This window comes from Oryctolagus cuniculus, chromosome 3, assembly GCF_964237555.1.
Source record: "Oryctolagus cuniculus chromosome 3, mOryCun1.1, whole genome shotgun sequence".
NCBI lineage: Eukaryota > Metazoa > Chordata > Mammalia > Lagomorpha > Leporidae > Oryctolagus > Oryctolagus cuniculus.
Genome location: NC_091434.1, coordinates 9037932 through 9056818, shown reverse-complemented (window position 1 = coordinate 9056818; position 18887 = coordinate 9037932). Strand labels below are relative to the sequence as shown.

General features: G+C 48.1%; 1 protein-coding gene and 1 long non-coding RNA gene across 4 annotated transcripts in view; both read right to left on the bottom strand.

Annotated features, from left to right (window-relative positions):
* Positions 1–12386, bottom strand: part of DNER (delta/notch like EGF repeat containing) — a 426443-nt gene extending 414057 nt beyond the window's left edge. Inside the window, exon 1 of the mRNA XM_008259280.3 lies at positions 11989–12386. Within this exon, the coding sequence (XP_008257502.2) occupies positions 11989–12267 (279 nt within the window). The 5' untranslated portion in view covers positions 12268–12386. The remainder of the gene's footprint in view (positions 1–11988) is intronic.
* Positions 12387–13527: 1141 nt separating this feature from the next.
* Positions 13528–18887, bottom strand: part of LOC103348898 (uncharacterized) — a 31927-nt gene continuing 26567 nt past the window's right edge. For 2 of the 3 annotated variants that reach the window (XR_011387070.1, XR_011387072.1), the window contains exons 4-5: positions 14349–14466; positions 13528–13789 (exon numbers count right to left, since the gene is read on the bottom strand). This is a non-coding gene — a long non-coding RNA (uncharacterized lncRNA). Of the gene's footprint in view, positions 13790–13812; positions 14194–14348; positions 14467–18887 lie in introns of those variants that run through there. The other variant, XR_011387071.1, reaches the window with a different exon arrangement.

Here is an 18887-nt window from a genome sequence, read left to right as displayed (position 1 = left end):
TCTCTCCTATTGTTTCTCTCATTAAGAGGCTTTCCTACAGAAATAAAAGAACTCCATTTTGAACAACCCCAAAAAACAAAACAACAACAACAACAAAAACAATGGCCAATTTTAAAGAGAGAAAATGAAGACAGAGAAGCACAAAATTCCCTGGTCAGGAGAAAGGAGGCTGCTCTCAGGGGGAAAGAGCTAAAAATATAATTGGAAATTAAAGCATAAGGGAAATTTGCATTTTGCTAAATATTAAGCCTGTCTTTGTGCCCCAGCCTGGATGAAGAACACATTTTGAAGTCAGACCATTTCACCATCCAGGACTTTTAAGAAATACTCTATTATCCACTAATGCCACTCAAATTATCTTGGTGATTTTAGCAAAATACTAAGGCAACCATGCCAGCTATTAAAGGAAAATGTGCTGAGTGGTTCTTTTTTTACAAACGAAATGAAGAATCTTGATAAAATGCTTGCAATGTTCTAGCCTCAATAAAAAGTCGAGAGAAATTAAAAGTATCCAAATATGACTTAGAGAATCTGGGCCAACGCTTCTAAAAATAGCCATAAACTAGGGCTATTCTTAATTGTAGGTTCCACAGAAGATATCATGGGATTGGTCCTATCAACATAAATCTTGGCCAAAACACACTTCTCCAAAAGCAAACTCTTGGCTTCAATCAGATCCTTCTCAATATATTGCCCAGTATGGTAATCGAACATAAGAGCTCTAATCAAGTCCATCAACCATCCTATTGATGACCTTGGCTAAATAAGAACCAAAGATTATAAGCTTCTACAGGGTAAAAAAATTCCCACACAAAGTAAAAAGAGCCATGATAAAGAAAAAATATTTGGGGCTGGCCCTGTGGCATAGCAGATAAAGCTGCCACCTGCAGTGTTGGCATCCCATATGGGCGCCAGTTTGAGTCCCAGCTGCTCCACTTCTGATCCAGTTTCCTGCTAATGCACCTGGGAAGACAGCAGAAAATGGTCCAAGTGCTTGGGCTCCTGCCACCCACAAGGGAGACTCAGAAGAAGCTCCTGGCTCCTGGCTTCAGATTGGCCCAGATGCAGCATTTGAGGAGTGAACCAGCAGATAGAAGATCTCATTCTCTCTCTCTCATTCTTCATTTCAAATAAATAAAATAAATCTTTAAATAAAAATCTGACACAATTCCCTTGATTAACAAAGAGCTATCACAAATCAATGAAAAGAGTGCAACCCACAAAAAAATCAGGCAAAAAAAAAAATCCAAACTTAACTGAGCATCCTACACTGGCTCCTGGCGCCTTAGCCCACGCCCAGAAGCTTCCATGTATTCAACCAGCTTCTCCTCCCTGCATTCCAGTAGCGCTTCTACCGGTAGTTAACTTTGTTTATTTTCCACTAAACTCTTTACCTAATAGTTAATCTTCTGTATATAATGTTAAATGAAAAAAGGCAGATAACTTCTTACAGAATTTCTTGACAGGTGTGAACCATCCCCCAGGCAAACATATCTATACAAAGGCATCTTGGGACAGGACAGCCACATAGTTTTGAAACCACTCTTAGAGCCCAGGTTAGAAATCCTAGAACTATCTCCACGAGAAATTCTATCCTGGTTTTTGGAATCCTCGTCCTGTCAACATGTGCTTGGGAGAACTGCATTTTCCTGTCTCCCTCTTCCATGCCACTCTAAAAGATAAGTTCCAAAGGGTCTAGAATAGCCAAAAACAATCTGGCTGGTTTGGAGACAGAACAAACTCACAGAACTCACACAACCTGATTTCAAGACTTACTCAAAGCTATAGTCGTTGCAAGACAATGTGGGACTGGCAAAAAGATAGACACCCATTCAATGGAATAGAGTCCAGAAATGGACTCATATATATGACCAAGTGATGTTCAATGAAGGTGCCAAAATAATTCGGTAGAGATGGTCTGACCAACAAATATTTCTGGAACAATGAACTATTCATGTGCAAAACAATGAAAAATACACGAAGTTGCCCCATCTACAAATATTACCCCCAAAATAACAGACTTAACTATGAAACCTAAAACAATGCATGGGAAAACAGAAAGGAATTTTTGTTAACAAAACATATAACCCTTGGATTAGATGAAGATTTCTTAGGACATAGAAAAAGCACAAAACATAAAAGAAAAATATTAGTAAATCTGACTTCATCAAAGTTAAAAGGTTGCCCTTTGAAAAATACTGTTAAGAAAACAAAAAACCACAGTTTGAGAGAAAGTATTTGCAAATCACATATTGAACAAAGGATCTGTAACCAAATGATGGGGAAAACTTCACAGCTCATTTGAACAGATACTTCATCAAAGAGGCGAGAATGGCAAATAAAACCTAAAATGTTCAGAATCATTAATCATTATGAAAATGTAAATTAAAACCACAATGTGATATCACACACTTATCAGAAGAGCTAAATATGCACCAACAACACAGCAAGAATTGGCAAGCAACTGGCATTCTCAGTTCTTGCTGATAGGAAGGTAGTGGTATAGCTATTCTGGAAAAGAGCTGAGCAGCATCTTATAAAAGTTTCCCGTGCATTTATGGCACAGCCCAGTAATCCTACAAAATCCTATGGATTGACTCAAGAGAAATGAGACAAATGAATCTTTAAGGCAACTTTATCCATCATCACCAAAAATTGGCAACAAACCAAATGTCATCAGGTGGTGAACAGATAGCCAAACTCCAGCATATCCATTCAATTGGGCGACTACTCAGCGATGGTAAGAAGCCAGGCTCTGGCACATGGAACCACCTGGATCAACCTCAGAAGCCACTGTGCAAAGGAGGAAAAGCACATGTGGGATTTTAGTCAGATGCCATGTGGCAAAGACCATGCTACAGGGCAGAAATCAGACCAGCAGGTGCCAGGGGCTGGGGAGATGTGGGTGATCCCTGTGAGGCCGCCTGCCTAGTCCACACAGTTAGCCAGACTGCTGGCAGGCAGCAGGAGCCCCAGGCGCGTCTCCCCCACCCCTGCCTTCTTCCAATCAGGTAAACAGCGCCCAGGCATGGCCCTAGCTGCGTGACCTTCAAGCTTATTGAAGAAGCATAGTGGCGCCAATACTGGCTTCATCCTATAGAATTAGTGTTGCCCTGAAGTAGTTACCCCCGCCTGCCTGCCCTTTAAAAGGTGTGCTTACTTGTTAATAAAGCAGACATGTTCACCGAAACTTGTCTCCGGAACGCTGTCGCCCCACCCATGCCGACAATGCGTGGGCCTCGTGGAATGAGCCTGCAGGGAGACGGCTGGCTACCCAGGGGCAGGAGGACATCGACGGGAGTGAGCGTGTGGCAGTTACACAACCATGCCAAAACACAGAGGTGGGGGCTGAGAAGAGCGACACTTGTCATATGTAAGTTACACCTTAACAAAAGTAGTAATGCTGTGAAAAGCGTCTAGGAACCCTTGGTGGAGGGGCACACTGATCTGAAGTTGCAGGCTGGGTTTTCTTTTCATTGCCCTCTATGAAATCTTCCCTTTCTGAGGTCATGCACTGGGGGCATATGTAAAACACTTTCTCTGCTCTAATGCATTCCATTTTTCTTGAAAATTTAAGCACAGGATTTTGTTCCAAAAGACATTTTGCAAAACTGTGACCCAAACACTCTAGGAAACCAGGGATCTTGTCCCCTTGGCCCTATCAGCCCACTTGCTGCAGACCCAGGGAAACCGGGACAACACACTTGTCGTGTTTGGGGATTATTTTCACGGCACAATGTCTTCCATAAAGGAGTTTCAATCCACCTGAGAAACCCAAAAGCAATTACAAAGCCTCCTTTAAATTAACCAGGAGACCCAGATAAGCACCAGCAATGAAATTCTAAAGGGTGTGCTTGCTTTCAGGGGCTGTGAGCTGAAGAGGCCAGACACGCTTCCCTTTAAGTGTACCGATGTCATTTCTTAAACCCTCACTCTTCATGCAAACCTTACACCTTTCCTTAAACTGGACCCACTGGAACTGTGACGGCTAGCTCTCCCCTGCCCCAACCCCGCCAGCCTCTGTCCTCACTTTGAAATCTCAAGCCAGGGAGTAGTCAGAGGCAAGGAGAGTAGAGTAACAGTAATGACACTCAAAGCCACAACACCTGGCAAACACCCAACTAGAGGACCCCAGCTTCCTTAGCCATTAAACGGGGGGCCGTATCCATTTGGAGAAAAAGAGCAGCCTAGGTTGAAAGAGGACCAGCTCTGTGGCAGGTGTTACAAGTGGGTCTCTCTCACCCCCACCCCCATCCTATTCATGAACGAGGAAATGGTGTGCAGGGAAGACAGTAACTCCGTCCTGGGTCTTCACCCAGATTCCACGTCCCCCCAAGTCACCCTGCCCTTTCCTGAGGCGTGCACCTGCCTGGGGACAGAGCACAACGTGGCGTCCACACTCACCAAGGGTGTGGACTAGGGAGCTGACAGCAAATGAGAAGTCCAGGTCTGCACAGGGAGACTCTGGAGAGTCTAGTGATTCGAAGCCCAGGGCTCTGTTTCTTTCTCCTTGGGTCAGCCCGGAAGTGGGGGTCAGCTCTACTCATCAGAAGGAGAGGCTGGGAGGGCAGGAAGAGGAACAGAGAGGAAGGAGAGGAGCCTGCCGCGGAGCTTCCCAAATCACATTGGGAAAACGAACTCTTTACAGGAACACACACATTTGGGAGAGGGTCAACAAATTGCCTCCTTATCAAAGCCGCATAATAACCACGTGCAGCTCTGCTGGCCAGGCGTCTGTGGCCACTGCCTGGCCCTGCCACTGTGGGTACTACAGCCTCATGGGTGGGGCCTGAAGTTGGAATGTGACATGATTGCAATGCATGTATTTCTCATTTTCTTTCCACACATTTACAGATGTTAAAAATCATTCGTAGCTGAGAGGATAAGCTGGACCATGCTTCAGAATCCTTCTTCAGTTCACTGAGAAAGTAAAAATTGGGGCAAGCACCTGCGGTGCAGAAAATTAAGCCACCGCCTGCAGCACCAGCATCCCACATGGACACTGGTTTGAGTCTCGGCTGCTGCTTCCCATCCAGCCTCCTGCTAATGCACTTAGGAAATCAGCGGAAGGTGGCCCAAGTGCTTGGGCCCTGCACCTGCATGGGAGATCAGGAGAAGCACCTGGCTTCTGGCTTCGGATCAGCGCCGTGCACTGGCTGTAGCGCAACGGCCACAGCAGCCATTGGGGGATGAACCAACGGCAAAGGAAGACCTTTCTCTCTGTCTCTCTCTCTCTCACTGTCCACTCACCTGTCAAAAAAAAAAAAAAAAGATTAGTAACTCCTCAACCTGCCAACCTGCTCGAGGCGCCCAGTACACGTTCCAATTGCACATGGTGAGGGAGCCAGAGGCGGCTCCAGTGGAAGTGAACACCTTCCATCAGCTGTCACCTGTGGCCGAGGCACTGGGCTAGCCCTTTCCGACACCAGGACAAAGGTCACGGCTGGCACCCGGATCCCATGTTCACAGATGAGGAGCTAAGCCTCAGAGGAAGGAACTCCTTACCCAAGGGTACCCTGAAACAGATTCCAGCCCAGGACCAACGCCCACTGCAAGTCCACTTAGAGATGAGAAGCTGATACCACTTGTGAGCCAGGAAACCCAGACTCCAGACCTGGGTACCTCTCAGATGACAATGACCAAGCACAAGTGCGATGAGGGCTCTCAGTTTCCCTGCCACGTGCTAGGTGCCAGGCAGGCCCCGAGGGAGACAGGAGAGCCTCTCAGACAACTGAGAAGTGGTGAGCATTTCGAAGTCACCAGGGCCTGCGCCCTGCCCCAGGACTGCAACTCAGAATCTAGGGGCCAGGAAGTTGGATGGAGCCCATCACTCACATGTGTTAAATCTCCCAGGTGACGCTAATAGGTAGCCAGGGTGGGCAGCCAACGTGGGTGAGGCAGGGAAGAGGGTAAACTTAAAGAAACTCAGACTGCGAAGCTTTGCCGTGCTCCTGGTCTTGTGTTTGGGGCCAGGCTTCCGCAGCGGCTGCCTCTGTGTCATGCGGCCCCGACCACAGCTCCCTCCTGGGCTGATAAGGATATCTAAAAATACAACGCAGGACTCTGCTGCCTGACTCAAATGCCCTTCAACTTCAGACTAGGTTTCCTTTCTTGTTCCATGTTTGTGAAATGAGGGCATAAACAAAGCCATTTTCGATGGCACCATGTCACATGAGAGGCTTAAGCAGAGAAGCTGAAGACAAGAATGTGTGTTTGTCAAGGGGCCAAGCTGGGAGAAGTGATGTTTCCTAAGAAGGCACCAAGAAGATGACGCACAAAATAAGAAAATCACTTTAATAACACCATGAAAATCAACCATTGCCTTCTTTTCTTAAAATACTAATGAGAATTTTGACAAGGTTTTTTTTTTTCACTTCAAAGGAAAACTTCAAGTCACTGCAAATTTTCTGAGACATGGTTTATGCAATAAAACAAACTATGCATTTATAAAAAATCATAACACAATTAGTCGTGTTCAAAACATGTTGTAGCACAAGTCTTCTACTCGAGAAATTGGAGTCTTTTCCTTGAAGGGGAACGACCAGACACCAAATAAATTGGCCCAGTGATATTCCACACAGGAGAACTGCAATCCTTGTCTTAGCACACCTTATGTTTGTGCAACACTTTACTTTTTTTTTCAAAATGTCTAAGAGTTAGCTCCCAACCAGCACTGTAGCATAGTGGGTGAGGCCAGCATCTCATATGGGAGCCAGTTTGAGTCCCAGCTGCTCCTCTTCCAATCCAGCTCTCTGCTGTGGCCTGGGAAAGCAGTGGAAGATGTCCCAAGTGCTTGGGCCTCTGCACCCATGGGACACCCGGAGGAAGCTCCTGGCTCTGGATCAGCGCAGCTCCGGCCATTGTGGCCATCTGGGGAGTAGACCAGCGGATGGAAGCTCCCCACCCCCTCTCTGCCTCTGCCTCTCTGTAACTCTGCCTTTCAAAAAAATAAATAAATCTTTATTAAAAAAAAAGGCTCCATATCCTTCTTTATACTTATGAAAAACACGTTACTATGTTCTCACTTGCGAGCTGCAACATTCCTATAAAGAAAATCAAACAGGGGCCAGTGCCATGGCTCATTTGTTTAGTCCTCCACCTGTGGCACCGGCATCCCATATGGGTGTCGGGTTCTAGCCCCGGTTGCTCCTCTTCAGTCCAGCTCTCTGCTATGGCCTGGGAAGGCAGTGGAGGATGGTCCAAGTGCTCGGGTGCCTGCACCCGTGTCAGAGACCAGGAAGAAGTACCTGGCTCCTGGCTTCAGATCAGCGTAGCTCCAGCCGTGGCAGCCATTTTGGGGGGTAAACCAATGGAAGGAAGACCTTTCTCTCTGTCTCTCTCTCACTGTCTAACTCTATCAAATAAAAAAAAAATCAAACAAAGATTATTAGTCCACTTAAGAGATATGAACACTGAAGTTCATGGCTATGCAATGATTCTCCCAAGGTCACAAAAAGCTAAAGGAAATGCCAGAGAAAGAAGTAACGTCCTTGACATCTCTGCTGGTATGCAACATTTTGCGCACACCATGGTGTGTGTGTGTGTGTGTGTGTGCGTGCACGTCAGCCAGTAGAGAAGACGAGACTGCAGGAACTAGAATTCGGTGCTGCTGTTAGCCATCCTCAATTGAAAATAGGTTCATCTGAAGCAGAGCCGTTGTTTCAAGTTAGCATGTTTAATCAGCAGGGAGGATTAAGGAATCGGCTCAATGAGTAAGATTCACTTGCATAAAAAGCAGCTCCCAGCCCTTTCTTTGCCTCCAAGTGCAGAAATCGACACATTTTTATTATAATTCCAAAGAAAACACTCCCTGGGGAACATGTAATTAAAAAAAAAAAAAAACAGTGACTGCTTGAATATTTGGTGAAGAATTATTTCAGTAAAATAAAGTCAGCTCTACAAACAAAATAGTACCTATTTAAATAGTCCCTAGTTTTCATGGACAGCCCAAAAGAAGGGAGGCGTCTCTACCATTCAGCGAAAAAGAAAGAAAAAGAAAGAAAGAAAGAAAAGAAAAGAAAAGAGAAGGAAGGAAGGAAGGAAAGAAGGAAAGAAGGAAAGAAGGAAGGAAAGAAGGAAGGAAGGAAGGAAGGAAGGAAGGAAGGAAGGAAAGAAGGAAAGAAAGAAAGAAAGAAAGAAAGAAAGAAAGAAAGAAAGAAAGAAAGAAAGAAAGAAAGAAAAGAAAGAAAAGAAAGAAAGAAAGAAAGAAAGAAAGAAAGAAAGAAAGAAAGAAAGAAAGAAAGAAAGAAAGAAAGAAAGAAAGAAAGAAAGAAAGAAAGAAAGAAAAAGAAAAGAGGGCCCAGCAGCCACTACCTGTGACACCTGTAACACCTGCCGGTTTGCCCAAATGAACAAGAAAAACAAAAGCAGTCTCACTTTAAGGGGGGGGGGGGCTTTTTCAAACCAAACAGAAACACCTGAATTTATTTTATTTCGCCTCCGTTTGCTTGGCCCCGTGGTAAAAAATACCTGCAGCAAGGTCCAGGGATTGCAACTCCAAGGTGGACGGCCTGCTGCAGCTTTGGCTCTACTGCGCCTTTGAATCCAGCTGAGCACAGCCACGCGCACTCAGGGCTTTCAAGCAAGGCCGGCTTCAGAACTCTCCCAGGCCTTTTTGATTGGCAGGACCCAAAGAGGCCACACAGATGACAATGGCAGGGCCAAAGCTGCACTACCTTCTCAGCCCTGCACCAATTCCAGCCCTAACCCTTACTACTAATGTGGCACTGGGACAGTCCCTGAGCTAGTCTGCATGTCACTTACAAAACGCAGACGGGGGCAGCACCCAGAGCACAGGACCCCGCAAGGGCCAGGGTGTAGCAAAGCCCACTGCAAAGTCCACATTGCTGGCATCTGGCAACCGGTGGAGACAAAGGCTTGTCACCACCACCATCATCACGTCTCTATGAACTAGATTTCCCTGTAGCTCTTTGCAATCAGCAACTTTCTCATTATTGAAGATACATAAGTTTGGCAATGACCCGGGGTATATTTTAAGTGTTGATGATTTTCACAAGGGTATCAAAATGGGAGACCTTGGATCTGCCTCCCAAGCAAAATGAGCTTCAGTCTGTTCATCTGACTCCAGGAAATGATATTAGCTGACACAGTAAGGGTCATGAGCATATGACAAGTGTGCACAAAAATGAGAACGGGGAGAGGGGACAGTTACGGGGTGCCACAGGTGCTCAGGGATGTTCACCACTTCATTTACTGATTCCCCCCACAACCCTTCCTGTGGACACCCACAGAGACAAGATGCACACCCACCCACATGTTGGTTTGGCTGTCAAGACTGCAAGGGACACACGAGGGAAGGGAAGGGAGTCTTTCACTGCTGAGATACTGGGGCATGATGGGAAGAGCAGGCAGCCATCAAGGAGGTCGGAATGATGGGAGAGAGCAGAGTAAGGAGGCTGCCGGGGTGCAGTCAGTGAGCGGGCCAGGGCCATCCGGGCACAGGCTGGCATGGTCTGCACCTCCTGCCGGCACCGAAGGAGGGAGCACCTGACTGCGCAGGAAAGGGAGAGGACGGACAGGTGAGGCTTCCACACAGTGCTGGCGGTCGGACAGCAAAACCTGGAGGCGGTCTCTTCAAGATAGCTCAGACGCGCCCCCCCCCACCCCCTCTCCTGCCTACAGATGCCAGAGCTGTGGCCCCAGAAACCGCCGGAGCCCCGTGGGCTCAGCCCCCCCGCCACGGGGAAGCTTCCTCAAACCTTGCTCCACGTTCAAACCAGCGGGTTCTGATTTTCTTAAATTTCTCCAAATAAAAGAAAGTTCGGGGTTGGGTCTGAATATTACCACTGCTGACACCGTTGTCCAGGGAGGGGCAGCACTCATTCAGAAAACTCACTTCTTGGGTAAAATTCCATTATCAACTGATCCAGTGAGCTTGGGTTCCGTCTCAGCAAACACACTCCCGACAGCTGGGCCCATCACCCCTTCATCTGTAACTGTGTGCAGATCTCTCTCTCTCCTCACTCTCTCTCCATTCCCCCAACTTCTCTACTGAGACTGACCTTTATAATGGTGTTTTTAGTTCAGTTTTGTTTCCTTAGAAAATAAATCTCCAGTGTTAGAGCAAGATCATAAGAAACTACATTAAAATAGTCAGGAATCAAATTTGTTTGTGTATGAGGGTCTGCATCATCTTGGTCGGTGCATTCTTCTGGGGAACCAGGTACCACCAGGCTCCAAATCTGCAGCTGTGTCTCCAACTCGGGACCCACCATGTGACTTCTCCGGAGGTAAGCACCCTGCCCATGGCCCAGCCTGCGACACGGGAAACCCGAATCTCTTTTGAAACAGCTGGTTCTGCAATATTTACGTATTAGTTCAGGAATTACACAGCAAATCCCAACTTAGACCCAATCACAATATTTGTGCTTCTCTATTAGTCATCTCTAGGAAACACTAAAGAACGCTTCCTGGTTCTTGGAGATTTTCCCCAACAACATCTGAGTGTGTAACTCCCGTTGTCCAGTCCTGCTCCTCGCCTCCTAAAGCCGGTGTGGTTCCTCAGCTACTTTCTCCCACCCATTCCCCACCCCCCAGCCCAGATCCAAATCAACCATTTCTTTCAAAACCAGAATGTAGACAGGTAAGCAGGACAGCAGTTTGACAGAAACAGGCAGTCAACTTGCTTCTTGCGGAAGTCACCTAAGTCATCAATCAATTGAGAGCATTAGCATGAGTGCACTCTGGCTTTCATGTGCCGTTCTTTCTAGTTCTGAAACAGCAAGATTCTGTTTAGAACAGTTAGAATGACTCCAACAGACATCTATTTCCCCCAAAAGGCTGTCATGCCCCAAACCTGCTCCCCATATTCCCATCACACACATTCTTGTTCATCATCTCTCCAGGAAATTTAAGGTTGCTGGAACCAGTTAACAAAGACAAAGATCACACAGTGAAAAACAAGAGAGATTCAGGTCGATGATTTGCTATTAAGGGAGGGGGGGGGGAGGATTCTAGGTTAGTAGCAAAAAATCCAGCCATCAAGGTCAAGCTTCTCAATCCCACAAAGAAAAGAAGAAAAGATAAGAAGAAAAGAAAAGGCATTTTCCTCCCATTCAGAGAAGAGCCTATTGGCGCTTTGTCAAAGTAACTCTTAAATCATTGTCAAATGTACAGGAAACAAACTCCCCTACCCTAAATGTAAGAAAGCAAGCATTTGATCCCAAATCTGTTCCCTATTCGCGTGGCTTCGTTTAATCGTTTTAGATCAATTCCTTGTTCCCTCGCCTTGGAAAAGAGACTTGCAGGTCTCACACAGAGCGCTACCAAATCGCCTACTGAGGCGGTGTTAATAGGTCCCCACCAGCTCGCAGACTTGCAAAAACCCCATTTATTATGGTCCGCGCGTACAGGGCGCTCTGCGGCCCCCCAGCGCCTCCGCGCCCCTGGCGTGAGCCCGGGGGTGTGCAGCCGAGGGGCGACCCCGCCAGCCCTGCGCGCGGTGCACCCCGCAGGCCTGCGGCCGCTCCCAGGCAAGCGGATTAAGGAGCGAGTCGCGGAGCCCTCAGCGCCGGAGACAGAGAAGGGAGATGCCAGACCGCCCAGCCCCGGCCCCACCACGCCCAGAGCCGGCGCTCTGACCCCGAAGGGTCCAGCCGGACGTGGTGCAGGAGCCACCTGGGCACCGACCCCCTGGCCGGGGACGTCAGGAGCTGGCTTCTCTGCGCAGCCCCGACAGGCACCGAGACCGCGCGCTGACCGAGCCCGGTTCTGCCCCGGCCGGGAGGGGCTCGCCACGCGGTGCCAGGAGTTCCAGGCGCTCCCAGGGCCCAGGAACCAGGGTGGCCAGGGGGAGAAGCCCCAGCTGGGTCCGCCTGGGAATCCGCGAGAGGCCGGAGCCGTCTCTTTCCCGAAGTGGGAGAAGCCGGTGTCGGGTGCGCCGGAGCCCCGCGCAGGACACCGGCGGCGGCGGAGAGAGCCGCGGGCCCCCTGCCGGAGCCCCGCACCGCGCGCGCCGCGTCCACTCACCTGGCAGTCGGCTCCGGAGAACCCGGCAAGACAGGTGCAGGTGTAGCCGGGCTCGCCTGCGGGGACAGAGTGCTGCGTGCCGGGCGCGGGGCGAGGAGTGCACACACCCCCGTGGCGGCAGGGCTGCGCCGCGCACGGCCCGGGTGCGGACTGGGGCGCGGCGGGTACCGGGCTGGCCAGGCAGCCGCCGCGAGGCTCGGAGCACAGCAGCAGGAGCAGCGGTACGGCCAGCGCGGGCAGCAGCTGCGCACCGGGCGCCTGGGCGCGGCGAGGAGGCATGGCGGGCCGGGAGGACGCGGGAGCGGAGCCGGAGCCGGAGCCGGGGCGCGGTGGTGGCGGCGGTGGCGCCGGACGCTTCCTGCAGCTGCGGGATCCGCGGTTCCCCGGGCAACAGCGGGGCGGGCCGGCGGGGCGGAGCCTGCGGGGCGGGGTGGGGCTGGCGGAGGCGGGGCCACGAGGCGATGCCCCTCCCCCGCCGGGACCCGCGGCCGGACTGGCCGGGAGGCGGTTCCCCGGCCCCCAGCCCTGGGGGGGTGTCGGGCTCGCGGTGCGTCCCCAAGAAACCCCAAGGGGCAGCAGCGGCGGCAGCGCGGGCCTGCGCGGGGCTTCCAGGGTACAGGGAGTCCGCGGGGCCGCCCCTCGGCCGGGTCATTCGCCCCCTGCGCGCGCTGTACTTGTGGAAGTGACCTTGCGCCCGCGCGGCCGTGCCGGCGCCCCTGTCCTTGGTGCTGACCGAGCGCGCGCCGTCGACCCCGGGGCTGGGGACGCCGGAGCCGCACGCGCAGGAGCTGGCGCGGCCCCGGGAGCCTGTCTGGCCCCGCTGTTTGACCCGAGAAGGAAACTGAGGCCCAGACGGGCTGGACTGGAACCCAGTGGGTCAGTTGACTCTGCGCCCGGAGCGCAGCCGGAGCCGCGGGTGCGGGCTCGCCAAGGCCCCGCGGGCGGCGGTGCGCTCCCGAGCCTCTCACAGCGGTTGGGCGGGGACGGCCCAGGCCAGCGCGGCCGCGGCTGTGTCCACCGGCTGGCCCCCCTCAGCCGGCAGGGCGGATGGCTACCTTATTACCTCGTCCTCACGGTGACCGTGTGAGCAAAGGACACGTGGCTCCTCCCTGGGTTGACAATCTCGGCAAATTGGGGGGGGGGGGGGAGGACAGCACGAAGATGACCTTGTGACAGCTGAGCAGATGGGAGGTGGCGACTGCACGTGACCGCACTCCCCCCCGCTAGCCCAAGGGCCCCCCGAAGCCCGCGGTGGCAGCGAGGGACGAATGCGGGGCTCTGCGCAGGGGGCAGCAGGTGCAGGCGCCTGAATTCCAGGTGGATCCGGATTCCCGCGACGCGGCCCTCACACCTGCTTTCTCATCGGAGACCTGCTCCAGTGGAAGCGCTGGCTTCTGTGCCGCGCCAGCGCCCCCTGCTGGCACTGGGCTCCCCCTTCAGAAGCTTCTTGGCCAAAACTAACCTCTGCTCTAAATTCGGGGCGGCCTGCTCCCTCCCCTCAAAATGCAAAGGAAGAGAAGGAATTTTTTAAGGTGGTAATGTAATTAAAATCCCATCTCAGTTTATTGTAATGTTACCTAAGCAATCCATTCGTATGTGTGAATTTCATTTCACTCTGATATTCGGGAGAATTGACTGTGGTTTGTTTTCTGGATGCTGATTTCTGAATTTTTCCAATGTTCCTCTTTGTTAAGTGCTGTCTCTGTAGTTAATCTTTAAAAGCCAAATTATGACAGATACAATACAAGACCATTTTTCTCCAGGCTAGATGGAAGAGTAAATCCAGCTCACAGGTTGAGCCCTGGAATTAGTTTTGGATGACAGAACATTAGTCCCCGAGTCACTCACTGTCAGCGCTCTCAGAGAAATGGGTCTTTCCTGTGAGCTCTGAAGGCTGACCTTTACATACTGACATTCCCAGCTATATACAAGATCCCCCAAATGCCCAAACTGATAAAACAATACAGGCTCTATGTTGAAGCAAAAGCCACCAATTCAATTATCCAGCCCTTTGTTCATAGTATTGCAAACCTGCTGAACATCAATCTCCATCCTACCCCTTTATCTTTGTTGCCACTATCACAGAACACCAGATTGGGTAATTTAAAACAATCAGAATGTATTGGTTCGCAGTTCTGGGAAATGCAAGGTCAAGGTGCCAGCATCTGCCGGGGGCCTTCTTGCTGCATCATCATAAGGCAGGAGCTAGACGAGCAAGAGATCACATAAGAGGAGGCCTGCCTTGTCCTATCAGAGCAGCAGTAATCCCCCTATGAGGCCAGATTCTGATCTAATCTCCGCCTTAAAGTCCCTCCTCATACTACTATTATAATGGCAATCAGGAGAGACATCATTCATACCGTAGCATCCAACTCAGTTTCTTGTTTGATAGACTTCCTATTTTGATAAGCCAAGGGCAAAATATCCAAATACTGTGACGATTTCAGCAAAGAATGTGATAGAACTTCTCATGACCACCTGTAGAGAAAGAGGGAGTATGAACATATAAAGAAAGTTTAGTTCAGTGAACTTGGAACTATTTAACAACTGTGGTTCGAACATACCATTTACTGGATTGCCACTAGGCTAGAGGATCTAAGAGGTGGAGGCTCCTCCAGCTTGGGTCCTTGAAGAAGAAGGGTGTCATGAAACAATGAGAACATGTAATGAGCATGTGGTGTGAAAAAGAAAGAGCCCATTGTTGTGGTTAGCCACTGAGTCCCGGTGATGTTAAGTAACTCAAGGCCACATTACGAAGTGGCAGGACAGAGCTGATGGTTCCCAAGGAGCCATACAACTTGAGCAGCTAGCTCAGGTGTGCTGCTCCTGCCACACAGAAGGCTGGGTCCCATTAGGGATTCCAAGGCTTCTGAATTCCATGGAACATCAATGCTCCAAGAAACATTCTGGGACCCATTTATTTGCATAGGTCTAGCCTAGAATTACAACTCAACTGCATTATAACCATAGGGTACTGCTATAAAATTGTTATAAACCAATACTAATAATAATTGTCTTTATTTGTTATATTTTGTCACAACTGGAGAAAAACATCTTCCCAAACCACCGCCAGTTCATGAAGCAGCATCTGGAAACCACTGATGAGACATCCCTCTTACAAGGAGGCTTTCACGCTCTGACCCCCAGAGCATCCTGTGGGAATATGGACCTGGATGCACAGAGTGACAGTCCCTGGAAACACGTTCAGAAGACCTGCAAAGGTTCCCTAGTGTAACCTCCTCAGCATTTGAACCAAGACGCAAACATTTACCTGGGGTGATAGTTGACCTTCAGCTATCCTAGAGCTGTATAGGTGCTTCTATCACGTGTATATCAACTACCTTCTTCCCGAAAGCATCTAAATTTTCTGCATTGGCCAGGTGATCCCCACATCTCTCGCTCTATGCACTCAGAGTTCTCTACAGACAATGATGTCACATCAACTGCTTCTTCCCACATTCAGTTACTCTTTAATGATTCAAGGGAGCATCTCTGCCCACCGCAGAACATGAGCCTGAATGCTGGGTCGAAGCTAGAGTCACCTTAAAAGAAAAAGTCAGCCACACCCAGAGAAGAGACACATTACCTGGTGACAACCTTCTGTCATGGAGAACAGCACCAAACAGCCTGTTTTGCTCAAAACAGTGCTATTAGGACCTGTGAGGTCATTGGCTGAGTTACTTAGTCTCTCTGACACTCAGATGCCATGTATAATGATCACAGAAATCTGTGCTTTATGGAGCTTTGGGAGAATTCAATGAAATGGCAATGTATAGAGTATTTCTCATGTACCAGTAGTATTTTACCACTAGTATGAGTAAATTTTTTCTATATTATCTCATTTAATCCTAATGCCAGAACTGTGAGGTAGAAACTATAATTTGTGTTCAATTAAAAGACAAAATTGAGGTGAAATGAGGCAAAGTCAAAGGTTTGACATCCCCAAGCTTGCCAGTGTCACGGCCAAGACTCAAACATAGAAATGAGTTAGGAGCCCTAGTTTGTACCTCTATTCTTGATCTGTTGTATCAGTCTCCTGCAGTACAGAATGATATTTAGTAGATACCATGTAGTCTAGAATGCAATCTGATACTTCATAGATTCTGTGTCTCCTACAGTACTTAGTACTGATACTTAGTAGACACTGCATATAACAAATATAGCACAGAGCCTGATACTTAGTAGATATTATGTATTCTACAATCAGTCTGATACTTGGTAGATTTTAAAATTCCCTCATGTAATGAATATCTCATATGATGCACAGTGCCTGCTGGGTTTCACTTTATTGTTAGGGAAGGTACTTTAGGGTTTTAGTATTCCTGACTCGCAGACTTTTAGGATGTGAAAAATGGGATGAGAGCCCGAGGATCTTTTCCCGAGGAGGAAGATGAGATAGTGAGGAAATTAGCAGCAAAACCAGAGCAAGATGCCAGGCGTCTGAATTGACAGCTGATGGTCTTCCCACTTCCCTCCACTTCCAATACTTCCTACCTACCTGTCCGTCACATGAAAAGGCAGTGTAAAAATGTAAATACTAAATACAGAAAGTTGTAAGTGGCTTTGAAGACTCTTCATGAAGAGTGAATATGATTTGCATATATTATAGCCACAGCACAAGTATGATTAGCTTTTTCCTTAAAGCCATAGTACCTTTGTTATAACTAGTCATTTAGGTGTTTTAGCATATATACTCACATCAGGTTATTTCACTCTAAATTATCACTGAACAATTCCTAAATGCTGTGTTTGAGATAGATTCACACATACTTCCCCCTGGACTTGCTCTGATTTGAATTAAATCACTCTTCTGGCAGCTGTATAAAACAGTTGTAATTTCTTTTACATTATCATTCTAATATTGATTTGATCTAGGGCAGTTTTAAATAAGAAGTCTGAATAAAAAGGCAACAAGAAAGCACATCTTCCCCCATATAAATATTTCATAAAGCACTAGAACTACCACAAATGGAAATCAGATCTTTTCACCAGACACCCAGAACATAGGAATCATTTTAAACTCAATAAGGGTTTTAGTTCCAACATGTTGTTATTATGAGAAATGTTCCATCCTGGAACATGGCAGTGCTTTCAAGGCAGAATCTACACTGACTGACTTGCAAATATGGAGGTTAGATTCAGGGCCTCTGCTTTGCTCCCAAATGCATTCTAGAACTTTGAAATGTGAAAACTACCAATTGGGGGGGGGGGGACTATGCATGACTTCAAAAAATTGCACCAACATAAACATCTTGTATTCTACTTTCCATGAGCTTTCTGAGGTGCTCTCACACCGTACTGTGGAATTGCTCCGGCCTTCATATTTTCCAGCAGCAATGGAAATGCCTGCATTGGCCTTGCTGATGTTAAAAATATGTCATGTTCTTATTCCATCAAAATTAGGGATTTATTCTCCCACATAAAAGAAGTCTGGACATTGTTGGTCCAGGGCTAAGTTCTGATGAAGCCAAGAGAAGAGAAGGTTCTTGCATCCACCGCAAAGGGAGTTTGAAGTATCCAAGCTAGGTTGTCTCCACCTTAGCCTAAGGTGGGATACCCGTGGTTCTGTCCAACTACTACCTTTCCCTCTTGGGCAAGTAGGCCCCAATTCTACTTTAGGGGAACCAGCCATGTGCTTCATGTAAAACTGACCCTATCCCAGGAGTGGCCATGTGACAAGCTGGTTCAGAGATGGACATATGGCTCCAGTCACATTCATGTGGTCTTTATGAAATTTGCACACCACCAGCAGATGTCAACAAAGCAAGCAGGCATGTGCAGAATTCTGATGCAAAAATCCTTCTAAAATTAGAAAAACATGGACAAGCATTTAGTCTAGCAATTAAGACATCCCATTCCCACATCGGAAAACCTGGATTTGGTACCCAGCTTTCTCTCTGGACTCCAACTTCCTGCTAATGCAGGCCCTAGGGGGCAATAATGATAGCATAACCGAGTTCCTGCTGCCTACATGAGGCACCTGATTGGGTTCCTGACTCACAACCCAGCACTCATCTTTGTAGGTAGTTGAGAAGTGAATCAGCAAATGGGATATATCTCTCTCCTCTCCTCTTTCCTTCCTCTCTCTCTCTCTCTCTCTCTCTCTCTCTCTCTCTCTCTCTGTTTTAGCCCTATATACTTATTACATTTAAAAACATGAGCAAAACATAAAGACAAGTACTGCATGATCTTACACATACATGGAATCTGACAAAGTTGATCCCACAGAAATTCAAAGTAGAGTGGTAGGTAGAGGCCAGAGAGGGGAGGGGTGGAAAAGTTGATCAACATTTTCTATGAAGTGCTGGTGTTCTAGTGTACAATAGGGTGATGATACATAATGATAATGTACTGTATTTTTTTAACTCAGAAGAAAGAATTTTCAGTGTTTTAACCATAAAGAAATGATGAATGAGTAGTCTGATGTAAGATACTTCAAACAGTTTATGGGAAATGTTAAAAACAATTTTATTTTGTTGGAAGAAAATTGAAATCCATACAGTTTTCCCATAATACACATTTTCCATGAAATTTTTCATATTATTACTCTGACTTGAATATTATACACTATGTACAAGTATTGAAACATTGCATGGTACCTCATATATATGTACAATTTTTATATCACTTAAAATTTAAATTTTTAAAAAATAGCAAAATAGGGGCCGGCGCTGTGGCTCACTTGGTTAATCCTCTGCCTGCAGCGCCGGCATCCCATATGGGTACCGGTTCTAGTCCCAGTTGCTCCTCTTCCACTCTAACTCTCTGCTGTGGCCCGGGAAGGCAGTGAAGGATGGCACAAGTACTTGGGCTCCTGCACCCACATGGGAGACCAGGAAGAAGCATCTGGCTCCTGGCTTTGGATTGGCATAGCTCCAGCCATAGCGGCCATTTGGGGG